The following is an 18,074-nucleotide window of genomic DNA, read 5'->3' as shown; positions in this document are numbered from 1 at the left end:
ACACAGCTCAGGCATGGTGCCCCCCGTGGCGAACGTGTTTGCGACGCGCTCCTGACACCGATTTTGTCTTTATTATTTATTTTAGTAATTTTGATTGTGACAAATGCTCAGTGCTTGTACACTAGGATCACCTACAGCAAAGACACACTCCTGGCCATTGGTAAAATTCACCACGGGCCCAGTCCAGTCCTTCTGGACTGTAGCTTTCTTCTCTTCGCTGACACCAACCGAAGCTACACCCACACCATCCGGTAGGCCGCATCATCACCAGACTCGAGTCGGCGAAACGGCCGACGATCCAGGCACCGAAAACGGAGGCGCGGTAAGAGAGGTGGGCTACATGCTAGTCTAAAGGCTATAGCTACAAGACCACCGCTACCTAGCCTTCTGCTAGCTAACGTTCGCTCATTCGAGAATAAGATGGATGAGCTGAGAACCAGGATAATATCTCAACGTGAGATCAGAGAGTGTTGTGCCCTGATTTTTATGGAAACCTGGACTACTGCAAGCCTGCCAGACCCGGCCATTGAACTGCAGACCCACTCCACGCACCGCGGAGACCGCACATCTGCTTCCGGTAAAAACAAAGGTGGCGGTGTGTGTGTGTGTGTGTGTTTATGTTAACAACAGATGGTGTACAGACGTATAGGTGGTTGAAAAACACTGTTGTGCGGACATTGAAGTGCTGATGGTGAAGTGCAGACCCTTTTATCTACTGAGGGAGTTCAGTGCTGTGTTTATGCTGGCTGTTTACATCCCGCCGCAGGCCGACCGCACTACAGCGCTAGGATTATTACATCATCGGCAAATACGAGACTACACACCCAGACGCTGTATTCATCGTAGCCGGGGATTTTAATCATTGCAACCTCAGGACTGTGCTCCCAAAGTACCATCAACACGTGAGCTTTCCGACAAGGGACAACAACATCCTGGACCATGTCTACAGCAACGTGAGGAATGGCTACAAGGCTGTGCCCCGCCCCCACTTTGGACAGTCTGACCACATCTCTGTGTTCCTCTACCCAGCTTACAAGGCCCTTCTCAAACAAGCCCCCCCAGTGAGTAAAACTGTTAAAGTCTGGAATGAAGAGACTGATCTGGTGCTCCAGGACTGCTTCAGTTCTACAAACTGGGATGTGTTTAAGACTGCTGCTTTGAGAGAAGACTGTTCTGTGGATTTAGAGGAATATGCATCTGTGGTCACCAGCTACATCAGCACGTGCATTAATGACATTGTCCCTACCAAGAGCTGCAAAATATATCCAAACCAAAAACCTTGGATTAACAGTGAAGTATGCTACATGCACGCTCCACTGCTTTTGCCTCTGGCGACGCAGATGGATATAAAAAGGCCAGATATGACCTACGCAGATCCATCAGGGAAGCCAAGAGGCAGTACAGACTGAAGCTGGAAGGTTACTACAACACCTCAGACTCCAGATGCATGTGGCAGAGCCTGCAACACATCACCAATTTTCAGCAGAAGAACAGCAGGGTCACAGCCAACCACAACACATCACCAGATGAGCTGAACGAGTTCTATGCTCGCTTTGACACCCTCAACACCAACCAACACAGAGGGATTCTACCAACAGAGGCAGCACAGAGCTCTTCACCTACTGTGACCATAACTGAGGTGAGCAAGGTCTTCAGGAGGACTAACCCCCGAAAGGCAGCCGGCCCTGACAACATCCCCGGCCGTGCTTTGAGGGCCTGCTCCACACAGTTAGCAGAGGTCTTCACAGACATTTTCAACCTTTCCCTCTCCATGTCTTCTGTGCCCACATGCTTCAAGACCACCACCATAGTGTCCCTCCCAAAGAAAAACAATATAACATGCCTGAATGACTATCGCCCAATTGCACTCACTTCAGTTGTAATGAAGTGTTTTGAGAGGATAGTCATGTCATACATCAAAAAGGACATCCCAGTCACAATAGACCCCCTTCAATTTGCATATCGTCAGAACCGTTCCACTGATGATGCCGTCAATGCAGCCATCCACACAGCCCTATCACACCTGGAACACAGGGACACCTATGTTTGAATGCTGTTTGTGGACAACAGTTCAGCCTTCAACACGGCCATCCCCAGCAGACTGACAGAGAAGCTCTCCACCCTTGGACTGACATCCTCCCTCTGCTGCTGGGTCCTGGACTTTCTCACAAACAGACCCCAGGCTGTCCGAGTCGGTACCAGAATATCTAGCACCAAGACAGTGAGCACAGGGACCCCCCCCCCCCCCCCCCCCCAAGGCTGTGTGCTCAGTCCACTCCTGTACACCCTCTTCACCTACGGCTGCACCCCCACCCAGAACAACACTTCCATCATCAAGTTCGCTGACGACACCACTGTCATTGGGCTGATCACCGGCGGAGATGAGCGTGCCTACAGGGAGGAGTTGGCTCAGCTGGTCTCTTGGTGCCAGGAAAATAACCTCTCCTTGAATGCTGAGAAGACCAAGGAGATGATTATTGACCCGAGGAAGAGGAGGAGAGACCAGCACGCCTCGCTGCACATCAACGGGACACAGGTGGAGAGGGTGAAAACATTTAAATTCCTCGGAACTCACATCAGTGAGGATCTCACCTGGACACACAACACACAGCAGACCATCAAGAAGGCTCAACAGAGACTCTTCTTCGTGAGGAAGCTGAGGAAATTTGGACTGTCCACCAAACTCCTCAGCAACTTCTACAGGTGAACAGTGGAGAGTGTCCTGACAAATTCCATCACTGTGTGGTACGGGAACTGCACAACTCAGGACAGAAAGGCTCTCCAGCTTGTCATTAAAATGGCACAGTTCATCTGTGGAGCTGTCCTCCCCCCACTACAGGACATTTACAACACCCAGGTCACAAAAAAGGCACAGAGCATCATCAGGGACCAAACACACCCACAACACAGACTATTCACGCTCCTACCATCTGGCAGACGCTACGGGAGTGTGAAAGCAAGGACTACTAGACTGACAAACAGTTTTTACCCTCAGGCCATCAGACTTTTGAATCACGGATTATAATCACCATCTACCTCTATATTTCCATCAGGCTTCGAACCACGGATTATATTAGCAATTTTTGCACAAGACATTGCACAGTATATCTACCTCTATGTTTGCACATTGTTTGTTTGCCTCTCTCTTTTTTTTTTTTTTTTTAAAAGACATTGCACAGTATATCTACCTCTATATTTGCACAGTTTTGTTTGCCTCTTTTTTTAATGTTATCTTCTTTTTTCACTCTACCTTTTATATTTTGCATTCCATATGCACTTTATATTTTTCTTTTTATATATATTTCTTTTTATATTGGTAAGCGTAGTTTGGTCGGGCAGTTGCAAAATAAGAATTTCATTACCCAATAATAAACCGCTGTGTCTGTTGTTGTGTATATGACAAATAAAAAATCTTGAATATGCTTCTGAAGGATGCTAATAATAGCCTAAAATTAAAAATCTATATGAATTTGCCAATTTCCAGGCTTTATGCATTGCTCCTTGGAGCATATATCATATGCCTTGAAACGGCATTTCCGTCTGAAGCAAAACATGGCGTATTTGATACCTTAATAAATATAGTTTGGTTCAAGATACCAACTTCATATTTTGTGAATATATTAATGAAGACATGCTCTTTCTAGTGGTACAATTCTTTTTATAGTAGACTTTGTCATGAGCAATATGCATTTGAAATCCAGGCATGGCATGATTTTTTTTTTTTTTTCGTTTTTAATGCCTCATAAATCAGAAAATTTTATATCTTTTAGAAGAATACTTCGTCCCCAAATAGTACTCTAACATGAGAAATAAATACCAAAATTTGAAAGATCTGATGTTCTTCAATGTGGAAATATGGTACAGAGGGCCAAATCTGCTCCAAAGCACAAATAATTTTTTTAACAGAATTCAGCAAGCTATAAACTGACTAATATGCAACTGTGGATCTTATTTTGTAGTAGTTAAAGACATATCGTAGCCAAGAACAACAACTGAAAATTTCATGCATCTAGCATGAATTGTTCAAAAGTATTGACTTATTGAACTTACCATCTTTTTTTGTACCACTCGTGTTTACAATAAAATCACTGTCACACCCCATTTTTTAAAGCCCTAATCTCTCAAAAACTAATAAAGATATAAGGCTGATTTTGTATGGTGTTTACTGGGAATAATAACATTAGTTTGTAAAAGTATGAAACAAATCGGAGATGGTCAGTTGGAAACATTTTCTGAAATCTGGTGATTTGAGGTTGATTTACTCTTGCACTACATTGTATAAGACTGAAGTTATTGAATACTTTTTGTAGTATTGCTTCAGTGTTGCCCTTTGTCCTGAGCATTCATCTCACAGCCCAGTGTTATTTACTGCGGTCATGCCATCTACACTTTGTAGAAGCATGGTCACACTACCAACACTTAAATAGTTGCTGCATCTACATCATTTTGTATGGTAAAGCATATGGGCCATGACGGGGTCTTAGTAGTGCATTCAAGTCCACCTCATATATAGTACGTGTTATCAATTTTTTTTTTTTTTTGGGGGGGGCATGCAGAGAGACTGCATCTGGGGCGGAGAGAGTGTCTTGAACAACACTGGTGTATAGGGTATTAGGCAGAAAAAGAAATTTACCAGTCAAAAATAATATTTTATATAATCCTGATAAGCACCGCAGGTGCGAAGACGAGCGCCGCAGGCGCGAAGTCCCTCTAGGGGGGTCTGGGGGCATGCCCCCCCAGAAAATTTTTGAAATTTAGACTTCATTTCCTGCATTCTAGGACATTTTCAGGGTGAAATGGCGTGTAATTTTTGATCAGAAATATTGCATATTTTTACTTTGTATTTTTTTCAGTTTCACTCCTGAATGTATCAGATGTATGTATGGTGTTTGATTTGGTAACAAAAGTGAAAAGAAAATAAACAACAATGAATTGTATATAATCTTTTGATCTAGTTACAGTATTTAATAAAAAAAAAAACCAACAGTATTCTATTTTACCATACCCCAATGAAACCCCCTTGTTAATCAATGTATCACACATACCTTTTCTGTCTTTTTGTGGAAAAACGAATCAGTTTTTGTCACATTCAATTTGGGGCGTTTGTTGGGATTCATCTTGATCCAGAAGAGTGAGTCAGCAAAAAAAAATGCGGTTCTCCCGCCAAGAAAGAGGAAACTACAACGCAGGGTGTTTGGCAATTTTCGACCAATCAGAATTCGCGATTTATTCAGTCCGCATGTTACAAGATTCAGTGCGGGCCAAAATGGCGGAAACGATGAAATATTCTGATTTTTCATTTCAAGTTTTCAGTATTTTTCGTATTAAACTGTGTTTCTTACGATTTGTAAATGATGGCGGAACCACACACGGACTGGCCATCGGGAGTAGCGGGAGTTTTCCCAGTGGGCCGGTGGTTCAGTGTGGGCCAGCGGAGGAAAAAAAAAAAAAAAAAACAGTTGCGCGCTGGCCTTTAATATGATAAGCAATGTTAACAGTTTCTTTAACAAACTGTTAACATTGCTTATCATATTAAAGGCCAGCGCGCAACTGTAATAAGCAATGTTAACAGTTTGTTAAAGAAACTGTTAACATTGCTTATCATATTAAAGGCCAGCGCGCAACTGTTTTTTTTTTTTTTTTTTTTTCTCCGCCGGCCCACGCTGAACCACCAGCCCACCGGGAAAACTCCCGCTACTCCCGATGGCCAGTCCGTGTGTGGGCGGAACATAACTGGATTTATCGGATGACATGTGGGAGTATTCATGTGCGAAAATTTTCGGCATTATCGTCCGTTTCAGTATCCGTCTGTGTGTATACTTGCCCGTTGAAATCGGCAATCGCCCGTCAAATTTACGGGTGGACGGGTCTCTGCCTAATACCTTACTGGTGTAAAAGCAATCAAGCAGCTGAAGAACAGCAAGATAGCTGGACCCAGCAGTATTCTGGCTGAGGTGCTTAAGGCTGACATGGAGACTACAGTTGAGATGCTCCATCTCCTCTTCAAGATGATCTGGGAAGAGGAATAGGTGCCATCAGAGTGGAAAGAGGATATATTTTTCAAAAACAATTAAATTTCTCAGTTTCAACATTTGATATGTTGGCTTTGTCTCGTCTCATTATCTCTAGCCGCTTTATCCTGTTCTACAGGGTCACAGGCAAGCTGGAGCCTATCCCAGCTGACTACGGGCGAAAGGCGGGGTACACCCTGGACAAGTCGCCAGGTCATCACAGGACTGACGCATAGACACAGACAACCATTCACACTCACACCTCCGGTCAATTTAGAGTCACCAGTTAACCTAACCTGCATGTCTTTGGACTGTGGGGGAAACCGGAGCACCCGGAGGAAACCCACGGGGAGAACATGCAAACTCCGCACAGAAAGGCCCTCGTCGGCCACGGGGCTCGAACCCGGACCTTCTTGCTGTGAGGCAACAGCGCTAACCAATACACCACCGTGCCACCCTATGCAAAACATGAAACCACAAATCATTACTCTGAGAAATGTTTTGTGGTTTCATGTCTTGCACAACCCACAGCATCAGATCCACCATTGGGTAATACATATACATGTCATGTGTGTATGACCCATCATCATAAATACACGACATGAGACGAATGTTCTGCAACACAAACTCCAGGAAACATGCCCAGACGTCCAAAATTTGTGTCAAATTATGTCAGAATTTACAAAAACATGACATTTTAAGACCTTATACAGTATTCCTAAAACCTACTGTAAGATGTTTTAAGGATATTAAAGGATCCATGGCAAGCATGACATTGTGCCCTACTTTTACATTACCTGAGTCTTTTCATACCTGCTGTGAAAAATATTTTTGGAAAAATGCCAAATGAGAAATATAGTTTAATTCCTGCCACCTTTCTGTTCCCTACACACTCCTTCTGATCATTTAATAATTTCTGTATGTTTCTGGCTCAGTTCCCCTGAAGCACATCGAGGTGGATCTGCAGGTTCAAGGGCATGTAGCCACAGTGACCTCCACCCTGCAGTATGTAAATGAGGAAGAGCAACCCCTGGAGGCTGTGTTTGTCTTCCCCATGCCTTCAGGAGCTGCTGTCTGTCAATTCAGCGCCAAGGTTGCAGACCAGGAGATAGTGGCTGAGGTTCAGGAGAAACAGGAGGTGACTGAAGCTGAGCTTTCCTGAAAATGATAAACTAATGATCTTGCCTGTAGTATCCTGTAGAGTAGTTAACAGCAATGTCAGTGCAGCATGCAATATAAAATATAGGTAGACAGCATGTATCACACTGAGAGGGAATATAACATTAACACATACATTTGCCTCTGTATCAGGCGCGAGAGCAGTATGATGATGCCCTGAGTTCAGGTCAGCAGGCTTTTCTGCTGGAGGAGAGCGAGGAGTCTGTGGATGTGTTCAAGCTGAGTGTGGGCTCTCTGCCCCCGGGCCAGAGTGCCACCATCACCTTCACCTTCATCACCGAGCTGAGTGTGCAGGCTGACCATTCACTGCAATTCTGCCTGCCAGCAGTGCTCAACCCCCGCTATACACCAGCCGGTATTAAACACACACATCCACCAGCACATGCCTTTCTGTCACATGCTGAAGACACAGTATTGAAAAATATGATATACTTCACTGTCACATACTCATCTCAATGTAAGGCATTATACTGATCAAACAAGCACTTAGTTTAATGGGTAATCTTACTGTTAAATGAATCCTATAATCTGTTTTCTGCTTTATTTTCAGGTACAGGTGGTGGTATAGTATCAGAGATAACATCAAGTTCCACTGGCATTCCCTACTCTCTCTCTTTTACTGCACACATAAACTCTCCAAACCCCATCACAAAAGTGGATTCCAAATGTGCTCTCGAGCCTCTGATGTTCCTCAACACAGACCACACAAAGGCAAAGGTGTTTTCTCTCTCTCTCTCTCTCTCTCTCTCTCTCTCTCTGTGCGTGCATGTGCGCGCAAGAGAGAATTTTTAAGAATTTTTTTATGTGACTTATCTAAGTGACTTTCCAGTAGGTGTATAATGATTAAGTGAATTAAGTCTCAATTTTACTGATTCATGGATTGAAAATTGTATCATTTAAATCACAATGTCCACTGGAATTAAACAAAATGACAAACCCAAAAATGTCCAAATATTTATTTCAGGACCAACGTATTTTCGTTGTTATGGGAACATTTAAATTTGGCAGTAAACAGCCACACGTCTGCATATAACTGAAAATAGGATTCTATGTAAGCAGAGATTTTTATCAGAAAACTGATCATTTGTGTTTGTGCATCAACGTATGTATACTGTACTGTGTGTGTGTGTGTGTGTGTGTGTGTGTGTGTGTGTGTTTAGGTAAGCCTTTGTGCAGGTCATAAGTTTGACCAGGATGTCGAGCTGTATCTCTATTATCAGAATCCCCATCAGCTAACTGCTATAGTGGAGTCCGGAGCTCCCACAGCACAGCCGGGTACAGTTTCACCAATCCCTTTTCTCAACTATGGTAAAAGGAAAAAAGTATACGACTATTAAAACAAGACAGCAAAAAGCAAATCTAATTTTGGTCATGTGATAGTTCTTTCTTTTCTTATTTTCCTTTTATTACCTTTGTTTGTTTATTTTTCCTCTTAGGGACTCTCATGGGAGACCCTGTGGTCATGGTCAGTTTCTATCCAGAGTTTCCTGAGTCAGTGATGTCCTCTACGTCATCGTGTGGGGAGTTTGTGTTTGTTATGGACAGATCTGGCAGTATGGGCAGCAGAATGCATCATGGGCCGGATGCACAAGACCGCATCAAATGTGCCAGGGTAAGACTCAACACTTAACTGATCTGTAGCTATTTTTCTTTTTTCATCGTAACAGCTCTTGCCATATAAAAAATTATAAAAATTTTTTCAAACGAATTTAGGTTTATTGATAATAATAATTAAATAATGATGATGATAATAATAATAATAAGAAGAAGAATCATCATCATGGCAGCACAGTGGTGTAGTGGTTGAGCCCAGTGGCCAATGGGGGCCTTTCTGTGTGGAGTTTGCATGTTCTACCCGTGTCTGTGTGGGTTTCCTCCGGGTGCTCCGGTTTCCCCCACAGTCCAAAGACATACAGTACAGGTTAGGCTAATTGGTGGCTCTAAATTGACTGTAGGTGTGAATGTGAGTGTGAATGTGAATTGTTGTTTCTCTCTGTGTCAGCCCTGCGATGATCTGGTGACTTGTCCAGGGTGTACCCTGCCCCTCGCCTATAGTCAGCTGAGATGGGCTCCAGCTTGCCCACAACCTTGCACAGGATAAGCAGTTACGGATAATGGATGGATGATGATAATAATAATAAGTGGAAAGCGAAACGCAGCAAACAAGCCGGCCTTCATGTCAGGCTTAAAGCTGATCCTATCTGACTGGCTGTTCCATCAATTTTCCTCTCCAGTGTCCACTCCACAGACAATAAAATAGGCTGCATAAAACTGCTTCTGACCTTCTAAAACAAAATGAGACACAGTTGTGCCCTCATCTTCACCAAGACATGGCTGTATGAGGGCATCACCAATTATTCCACGCAGCTTCATGGGCTAACCATTTTCTGAGCAGACAGGATAGCTTCTTTGTCTGGTAAGATGCGTAGCAGGGGCCTGTGTGTTTACAGCAACAAGGAATGGTGTACAAACATGGTGATCACTCCAGCACACTGCTCAGTACTCTTGGAGATCTTAGTAGTCAGATGCAGACCTTTCTATCTCCCTAGAGAATTCACCTCTGTGATCATCATGGCTGTTTACATTCCTGTTAGCGCTACTGCTATTGCTACAGCTAATGGAGCCCCGGGTGAACTCTATAGGAAAATCATTGAGCTACAGATGGATCACCCTGACGGCTTCTTCATTGTCACAGGGGGTTTCAACAATGCATTGTTAAAGGGTAACCACAGCGAAAAATAAACATAGGCTAGAACTATTGCAGATTTTGCACAAATGCATTTTGACAACCCTGTATTGTCACACTGTATCATCTAAAGTCGTGTATTAAAATTCTTTGGCATTCCCACTCACTTTAGGGTGCAGCCATATTGCCCTTTTATGGGCAGTGTCAAAGGTCAGCATGGCATAGAATCGTTGATAAGTTTCCTGTATCTTGATTGGACCGCAACGCAGCAGGATGTATAGAACAGTTTTGAAAAATGGCAGAGTGCAAAGCCTATGGTTGCAAAAATAATAAACATGATGATAAGGGAACACATTTTTTCTGTGTTCCATTGCTGACAACCAAACAATGTAAATGATTTGCTGAACAGTGGCTATCAACTTGAGGAGGTCACACTTTAGAAACAATCTCCTCCTGTAGAAATTCTGTTGTTTGCAAGGACCATTTGAGCCTGATTTGCTTTGAAAGGAATCTACAGGCCGAGCTCTTGGGCTACGCAAGTCATGTTATGCCGCTTTTCCACTACCAACGCGGCTGAGTTGGGCGGAGCCGTGCCGTGCTGAGTTGGGCTGAGTCGAGCTGAGTGGGGCTGTTGGAGTTGCATTTTGGCTGAACCGGGCTGGCTGGAAGTGGGTGGACACATTGGGTGGAGTTAGCGAAAGTGCGTGGACGTCACGTGATGTCGTTCGGCGGTGCAAACAGTGACATCAGTGACCTTTTAAGCGGTAGTCTCACGACCCGGATAGTAAACAATAGGACATGGAGTCGTTAGTGTTGCTGGTCTTGGTGCTGTGGCTTGTTGTCACCGACAACGCCAACAGATACTGGCAAGAGTGTATAGATGAGGCGAGGCGCATAAGGCTTCAGAAATTCTCGTAATTCTTCTTCTTCCGGGTTTACGGTGTTTACAGATCCCAGCGTGCTCGCGGGGCGTGTGTGGGCATGTGAGGACACTCCTCCTCACCAATCAGTGCACAGGGGAGTGTCTCCTCATGCCCCTAGCCCCATTCGGCTCGGTTTGGCTCGCTTCAGCCCCACTCCAAAACCGTGCGAGTTTTGGGTGCTGAGTAGGGCTGAAGCGAGCTGAGTCGTGCTGCTCTGAGGTAGTCGAAGCGCGAGCCGTGTCGGGCTGAAGTGAGCTGAAAAAGGGTAGTGGAAAAGGGCCATTAGACTCAAACCCAATGCTGTGCCAACAATATTCCAACACCATCCACAGAAAAGGGATTCCGGCAATACAAGCCGATTTAACAAGAATAGCATAGACATTCAAAGCTACTATATTTTATATATATATATATATATATATATATATATATATATATATATATATTTAGGCACTGCCTATACCTCCTGATGAGTGTAAAATGTGTTGGTAAATAATCCCACAATATTTTTTTTAAAAAGCAAATTAAAAGTAAGCGCTGGATAAAATCCCATCTCTCTTATATAAATGAAGATACAAATTTTGTTGTCCGATGGTCCAGTGTTTATGAAACATGTTGCCTTGCACTTACGATCAGGTTCACTATGGTTGCAAAAGCCACTTACGATCAGGTTCACTATGGTGGCAAAAGCCATCAAAAATCAGGTCGATGCTTTACCATATTCTCTTAAGTATGGAGCTTTGCCTCGCCTGCTTTGCTTTCCACTATAAACTCAGACTTGACCTTGAGCTGTCACTAGCCTGTATTTAGACCATATAAACTAGTGTGGCATGTTGCATGTCTATACCTGTATCCACACACAATAAATAAAGAGACTTTATAGCTAGTATCGATTTGCAAGTTCTCCATCTGGTGCTGTCCCTCTCACATCAGGCTACCATGCTATCATGGTACATGCTACACACAGGTTATCATGACCTGTATATAGTCCATTTCCAATGCAGGCTTGTGTGCAACATACGTTTTCAAACCGGGTTTATCCATCCATTCATTATCTGTAACCACTTATCCTGTGCAGGGTCGCAGGCAAGCTGTAGCCTATCCCAGCTGACTATGGGTGAGAGGTGGGGTACATCCTGGACAAGTCGCCAGATCATCACAGGGCTGATACATAGACACAAACAGCCATTCACACCTACGGTCAATTTAGAACCACCAATTAGCCTAACCTGTATGTCTTTGGACTGTGGGGGAAACCGGAGTACCCAGAGGAAACCCACACAGACACGGGTAGAACATGCAAACTCCACACAGAATGGCCCATGTCGGCCACTGGGCTTGAACCCAGAACCTTCTTGCTGTGAGGCGACAGTGCTAACTGATACGCCACTGTGCCACCCCAAACTGGGTTTATCTGTGAAACACTTCAGTCACTGTGCCCATATTGTAGTGCATACAAGTTTGTGCTTTTTACAACAAACACATTGAATGTCAGTTTTCTGCTTGGCACACTTTCTACATTGGCACCATATAGCTGCCAAACACTTTTACCTGCCTTCCTGACTTTGCGCTTTCAAAGCTCCATTGATTTCATCATTGGAATCATCCAGTGATTTGCTGCTGAAATATTTTACCAAATGTGGATAGTCCTTTTTCCAAGGTTCAAATAGATATCTTGTTTCTCTTCGATACTAACTTGAAGATAACTCTCTTTCATTTGAGTAAATCCAGGCTAACAAGTATGTTTACATCGGCTACACTTAACTTCCAGTACCTGGCTATCACCAACTTGACGTCACATCCTGGGCATCATATTGGTTGCTCATGTGCAAAAAGCTTGATGTGCTTTTGGACTTTTAAGCACTTAAACCTACTTATGATAGCTAATCAGGTGGCTGCGCTTGTGTGCATTATTTTAATTCGGGCTTGTGCTATCGATATTGATCATGTTTAAATGCTGTGCCAGTACACTAAAGAGAGTACTTCCCAAATTCCAACAGCACATAGACTTGGCCACATGTGGAGAGAACATACTAGACTTTGTTTACACAAACCTACACTGTGCTTATAGGGCTGCACTCCATCCACACCTTGGACAGTCTGACCACCTTGCCATCCTTCTCACCCTAGCCTACAGACCCATCCAAAAATGGATCAAACCAGTCATGAAAGAGGTGAGAATCTGGCCTCAGGGATCCATCTCAGTGCTGCAGGGCTGTTTTGAAAGGACAAACTGTGACGTTTTCAGGGAATTTGCCACCTATGGCAGCACAGTGGACCTGGAGGAGTACACAGCCTCAGTGACTGGCTCCACTGGAAAATGCAATGAAGATGTTACTGTCTCCAAAACCATTATCATCCAGGCATACCAGAAACCCTGGTTCACCTCGGAAGTGCACGCCTTGGTGAAGGCTGGAAATGCTGCCTTCACGTCTGGTGATGGAGAGGCTCATAGCAGGGCGAGAACTAGACCATCCCAGGCCATCAAGAAGGCAAAGTGTGCCGATGCAAACAAAATCCATGGTCAATTCATGGACTTCATGGACACAGGGCGCATGTGGCAGGGGTTACAATCCATTACAGACTACAAGCCACCATTGCAGGCCTGTAGTAGATGTGATGCTTCTTTGCCGGACATGCTATCTGCATATCTGCAGGACCGGACAAAATACCTGGCTGTGTGCTCAGAGAATGTGCTGACCACCTGGCAGATGTTCTAACTGACATTTTCAACTCATGTCCGACCACAGCAGTGGTCCCCACCTGCCTCAAAACCAGTAGAATCATCCCAGTGCCCAAGAAGTCAACTGTGTCTTACCTCAATGACGACCGGCCTGTAGCACTCACACCCATCATCACCAAGTGTTTCAAGATGCTAGTACTGAGGCAGATGAAGACTCAACTCCCAGAGCTATTAGACCCACTACAGTTTGCATACTAGTTCAACCAAGCAACAGATGATGTAATCTCAACTGCCATCCACCTCACACACACTCATCTGAACAAAAAAATACAGTTTTGTCAGAATGCTGTGCATAGTTCAGCATTCAATACAACCATTCCACACAGACTGGTACGGAAGCTGAGCCTACTGGACATGAGCACCTCCCTCTGTAACTGGATCCTGGATTCCTCACTGACAGGCCCCAATCTCTCAGCATAGGCAGCAACACCTACAGGGTCATCAGACTGAGCACCGGCTCACCCAAGGTTGTGTGCTCAGCCCGCTGCTGTTCACCCTGCTGACACATGACTATTCTGCCAAGCACCATTCAAACCATATCAAATTTGCAGATGACACAGTAGTGGTAAGACTCATCAATAACAAAGATGAGTCTGGATACAGAGAGGAGGTCAGACAGCTGGTGGACTGGTATTGAGAAAACAACTTGTCTCTGAATGTTAAAAAGTCAAAAGAGATGATAGTAGTTGACTTGTAGGAACTAGGGCTGTGCCGATAGACGATGCCATCGTCCATCGACGATGGTGGTCATCCATCATGATGGAGAGCCACCATCGTGTTACCACGCCCCTTCCTGTCATAATCATGAATATACGGTATCATCTGGGCCTATTTAACCTAAAAAGTTAGTTTTTTGTTAGTTTAGTTAGTTTTGTTTAATATATAAATATATTATATAACATATAAATACATAATTATATAAATCATTATAAAGTAATATCCTATTACCGCTTGTTCACGTAGGATATGGTGCAGCGACGTGCTAGTGAACATAACGTGGTTACACAAATACAGTATGCTACTAATAATAAATTTTGACTTCATTTTTTAGCCTACACTATACTTTTAATGTAAAATTTGTCATGTTGTTCAAACAAATAGCCACTATTAATGACTTCAGTCGGGAAATATTGCACTCCAAACGGCAGTGAAGCACAGACTTCGGCAGAAGTCAAATAACTTTTTAATCTGGTAAATAGGCCTACTTTCAGACACAAAATGGTCCACTCTAAGCCATAATGTCAAACCAAATGGAAGAATGAAGGTGATTCTGATAAATGTAAAGACAGTAAAAAAAAAAAAAAAAAAGAATATTAAATCATGATTTTAAAAGCTGGTGCAATAATTCAAACACTAATAAATTGGAAAAATTAGCGCGTTCAAGTGCACACTAAAGGCCGAAACGCATCTTCAATTGATATGGTGTAAATAAACAATGAGTAATAGCTTAAGTGTAGTTTCTTCTCATAGTTTGAATACTAGTCTTTCATTGTTAGAGCAGATTAATATCTTACCGTGATCAGTGAGTGCTCGGGGAGGTTCATTTCCACCTGCGCTTTGCGCAGCTCATTTCTCCGAAGCCAGCTGTGCGCAAACGCAGTGTTGACTGCTCGGCAAACTCCAAACGCTCGGTCTGTACTGGCCCTCTGTTGTGCAAGCGAGTTGGTTATGGCCAGGTTCAAATTGTGCCCAAAACAACTTAACCACGGCCATTTAAATTGCCTGATGGCTGTGACAATATTCGCCCCGTTGTCCGTTGTTGCAGGCGATCTTTTTCTCTGTTATCAAGGCCAAATATTCCACATCACCTAACGCTTTTTTTTTTCTTTACGTGCCAGAGCCTCGGATGAGTATCTAATACTTTTAATAATGATGATGATGATAATAATAATAATAATAATAATAATAATATATTTAATAATGTGGTATTAAAATCCCCCCCCCCCCCCCCCCCCCGCCCACGATATGATCGTCCATCACAATGTTTGCACTGTAAACATCGTCGATGCCAATTAAGGGGACATCGCACAGCCCTAGTAGGAACCCTTCCACCCACACTCCACTCCACATCAACAGCTCTGTTGTCGAGACAGTCAGCAGCGTGAAGTTCCTGGGGGTGTACATGGCAGACGACTTCACTTGGACACTCAACACCACCATTACTAAAAAAGCCCAGCAGTGTCTCCATTTCCTGTGGAGGCTGGAAAAGGCCAGCCTCCCCACTTCCATTCCTACCGCTTTCTTCCAGAGGACTATTGAGAGCATCCTCTGTGCATGCATCAATGTCTGGTATGGGAGCTGCAAGCCCCTGCAACAGATTGTGAAGATTGCTGAGAGGCTCGTCAGGGTCCCCTCCCATCATTTAGAGAACTGTACAATAACACACTATCCACCATGAAACCAACATTGGGGCAGACCTCCCACCCCCCTTCTCCCATGGACTGTTCCTCCCTCTCTTGTCTGGTAAAAGATTTCAGAGCATCCCAACCACCACTGCCAGATACATTATCTTTTCCCCCCAGGCAGTTAGGCTCCTCAACACTTCAGTGCCCCCTTCTTGCACGAAGAGCCTGAAAACAGCCTGACTCACTTTTGGACTGTTTCCATTGCACTGACAATTGGAATAATTTATTATCCATGCATCCATTTTCTGCTGCTTGTCTGGGTCGCAGGGGTACCAGCCTAAGCAGAGCTGCCCAGACCTCCCTCTCCCCAGCCACCTCTACCAGCTCTTCCGGGGGAATACCGAGGCGTTCCCAGGCCAGCCGAGAGATGTAATCTTTCCAGCATGTCCTGAGTCTGCCCTGGGGTCTCCTCCCAGTGGGGCATTCCCAGAGAGCCTCCCTTGGGAGACGTGCAGGGGGCCTCCTAACAAGGTGCCTGAATCACCTCAACTCCTCGACTCCTTTCAATGTGGAGGAGCAGCAGTTCTACTCTGAGCCTCTCCCGAATGGCCGAGCTTCTCATCCTATCTCTAAGGGAGAGCCCAGCCACCCTGTGGAGAAAACTCATTTCGACCACTTGTATCTGCAGTCTCATTCTTTCGGTCACTACCCATAACTCGTGACCATAGGTGAGGGTGGGAACATAGATGGACCAGTAAATTGAGAGCTTTGCCTTTTGGCTCAGCTCTCTCTTTACCACAACAGACTGGTTGAGCATCTGCATCGCTGCTGACACTGCCCTGATCCATCTGTCCAACTCCCTCTCCCCCTTACCCTCACTCATGAACAAGACCTTGAGATACTTCTCCATTTGAGGCAGCAACTCCCTCTTGAACCAAAGTGGGCATTCCACCTGTTTCCAGCTGATTACCATGGCCTTTGACTTAGAGATGCTGATCCTCATCCCAGCTGCTTCACACTCAGCTGCAAACTGTCCCAGCACCTGCTGGAAGTCACGGATTGATGAGGCCAACAGGACCACATCATCCGCAAAAAGCAGAGACGTGATCCTGAGGCCACCAAACCGGACACCCTCCACCCCTTGGCTGCGCCTAGAAATTCTGTCGACAAAAGTTATGAACAGAACTGGTGACAAAGGACAGCCCTGGTGGAGTCCCACCTGCACTGAAAATGAGTCTGACTTATTGCCGGCAATGCGAACCAAACTCCTGCTCCGGTCATACAGGGACTGAATGGTCTGCAGCAGTAGGCCCCGAACCCCATACTCCCGAAGCACCCCCCACAGGGCACCACAAGGGACATGGTTGTAAGCCTTCTCCAGGTCCACAAAACACATGTAGACTGGTTGGGCAAACTCCCATGCAACCTCCAGCACCCTTGCAAGGGTAAAGAGCTGGTCCAGTGTTCCACAACCAGGACAAAAAACACTTTGTTCCTGCCGAATCTGAAGTTTGACTATCGACCAGACTCTCCTCTCCAGCACCCCAGCATAGGCTTCCCCGTGGAGGCTGAGAAGTGTGATCCCCCCCCCTATCATTGGAACACACTCTCCAGTCCCCCTTTTTGAAAAGGGTGACTACCATCCCAGTCTGCCAATCCAGAGGCACTGTCCCCAACCTCCATGCAGTGTTGAAGAGGTGTGTCAGCCAAGACAGCCCAACAACATCCAGTGCCTTCAGAAACTCGGAGCAAATCTCATCCACCCCTGGAGCCTGGCAACTGAGGAGCTTTTTAACCACCTCGGCAACCTCAGCCTCCAAGATGGGCAAGTCCTCCCAATCACCTTCAGACTCTGCGTCCTCTACAGATGACATGAAGGTGGGCTCGAGGAGATCCTCGAAGTATTCCTTTCACCGCCGGACGATGTCCCCAGTTGAGGTCAACAGCATTCCATCCCCATTGTAGACAGAACAGAGCACTGTTTTCCCCTCCTGAGCCGCCGGACGGTTTGCCAGAATCACCTTGAGGCTGACAGAAAGTTGCTTTCCATGACCTCACCAAACTCCTCCCACACCTGAGTTTTTGCTTTAATTTATTATACAGTGGTGCTTGAAAGTTTGTGAACCCTTTAGAATTTTCTATATTTCTGCATAAATATGACCTAAAACATCACCTTTTCACAACAGT

The 18,074-nt window shown here is 44.8% G+C and overlaps 1 protein-coding gene across 5 annotated transcripts in view; it reads left to right on the top strand.

The window, feature by feature from the left end:
* The window catches only part of LOC132881692 (von Willebrand factor A domain-containing protein 5A-like), a 79,223-nt gene that overhangs the window by 10,186 nt on the left and 50,963 nt on the right, over nt 1-18,074 (top strand). For all 5 annotated transcript variants that reach the window (XM_060914454.1, XM_060914455.1, XM_060914458.1 and 2 more), the window contains 5 exons: nt 6,947-7,149; nt 7,323-7,545; nt 7,741-7,907; nt 8,351-8,465; nt 8,627-8,802. In XM_060914454.1, the coding sequence (XP_060770437.1) occupies nt 6,947-7,149; nt 7,323-7,545; nt 7,741-7,907; nt 8,351-8,465; nt 8,627-8,802 (884 nt within the window). The remainder of the gene's footprint in view (nt 1-6,946; nt 7,150-7,322; nt 7,546-7,740; nt 7,908-8,350; nt 8,466-8,626; nt 8,803-18,074) is intronic.

The sequence above is a fragment of the Neoarius graeffei genome, chromosome 2, assembly GCF_027579695.1.
Source record: "Neoarius graeffei isolate fNeoGra1 chromosome 2, fNeoGra1.pri, whole genome shotgun sequence".
NCBI classification, from domain to species: Eukaryota; Metazoa; Chordata; class Actinopteri; order Siluriformes; family Ariidae; genus Neoarius; species Neoarius graeffei.
The sequence above is the reverse complement of the archived record's forward strand: the minus strand, read 5'-3'. Positions and strand labels throughout refer to the sequence as shown.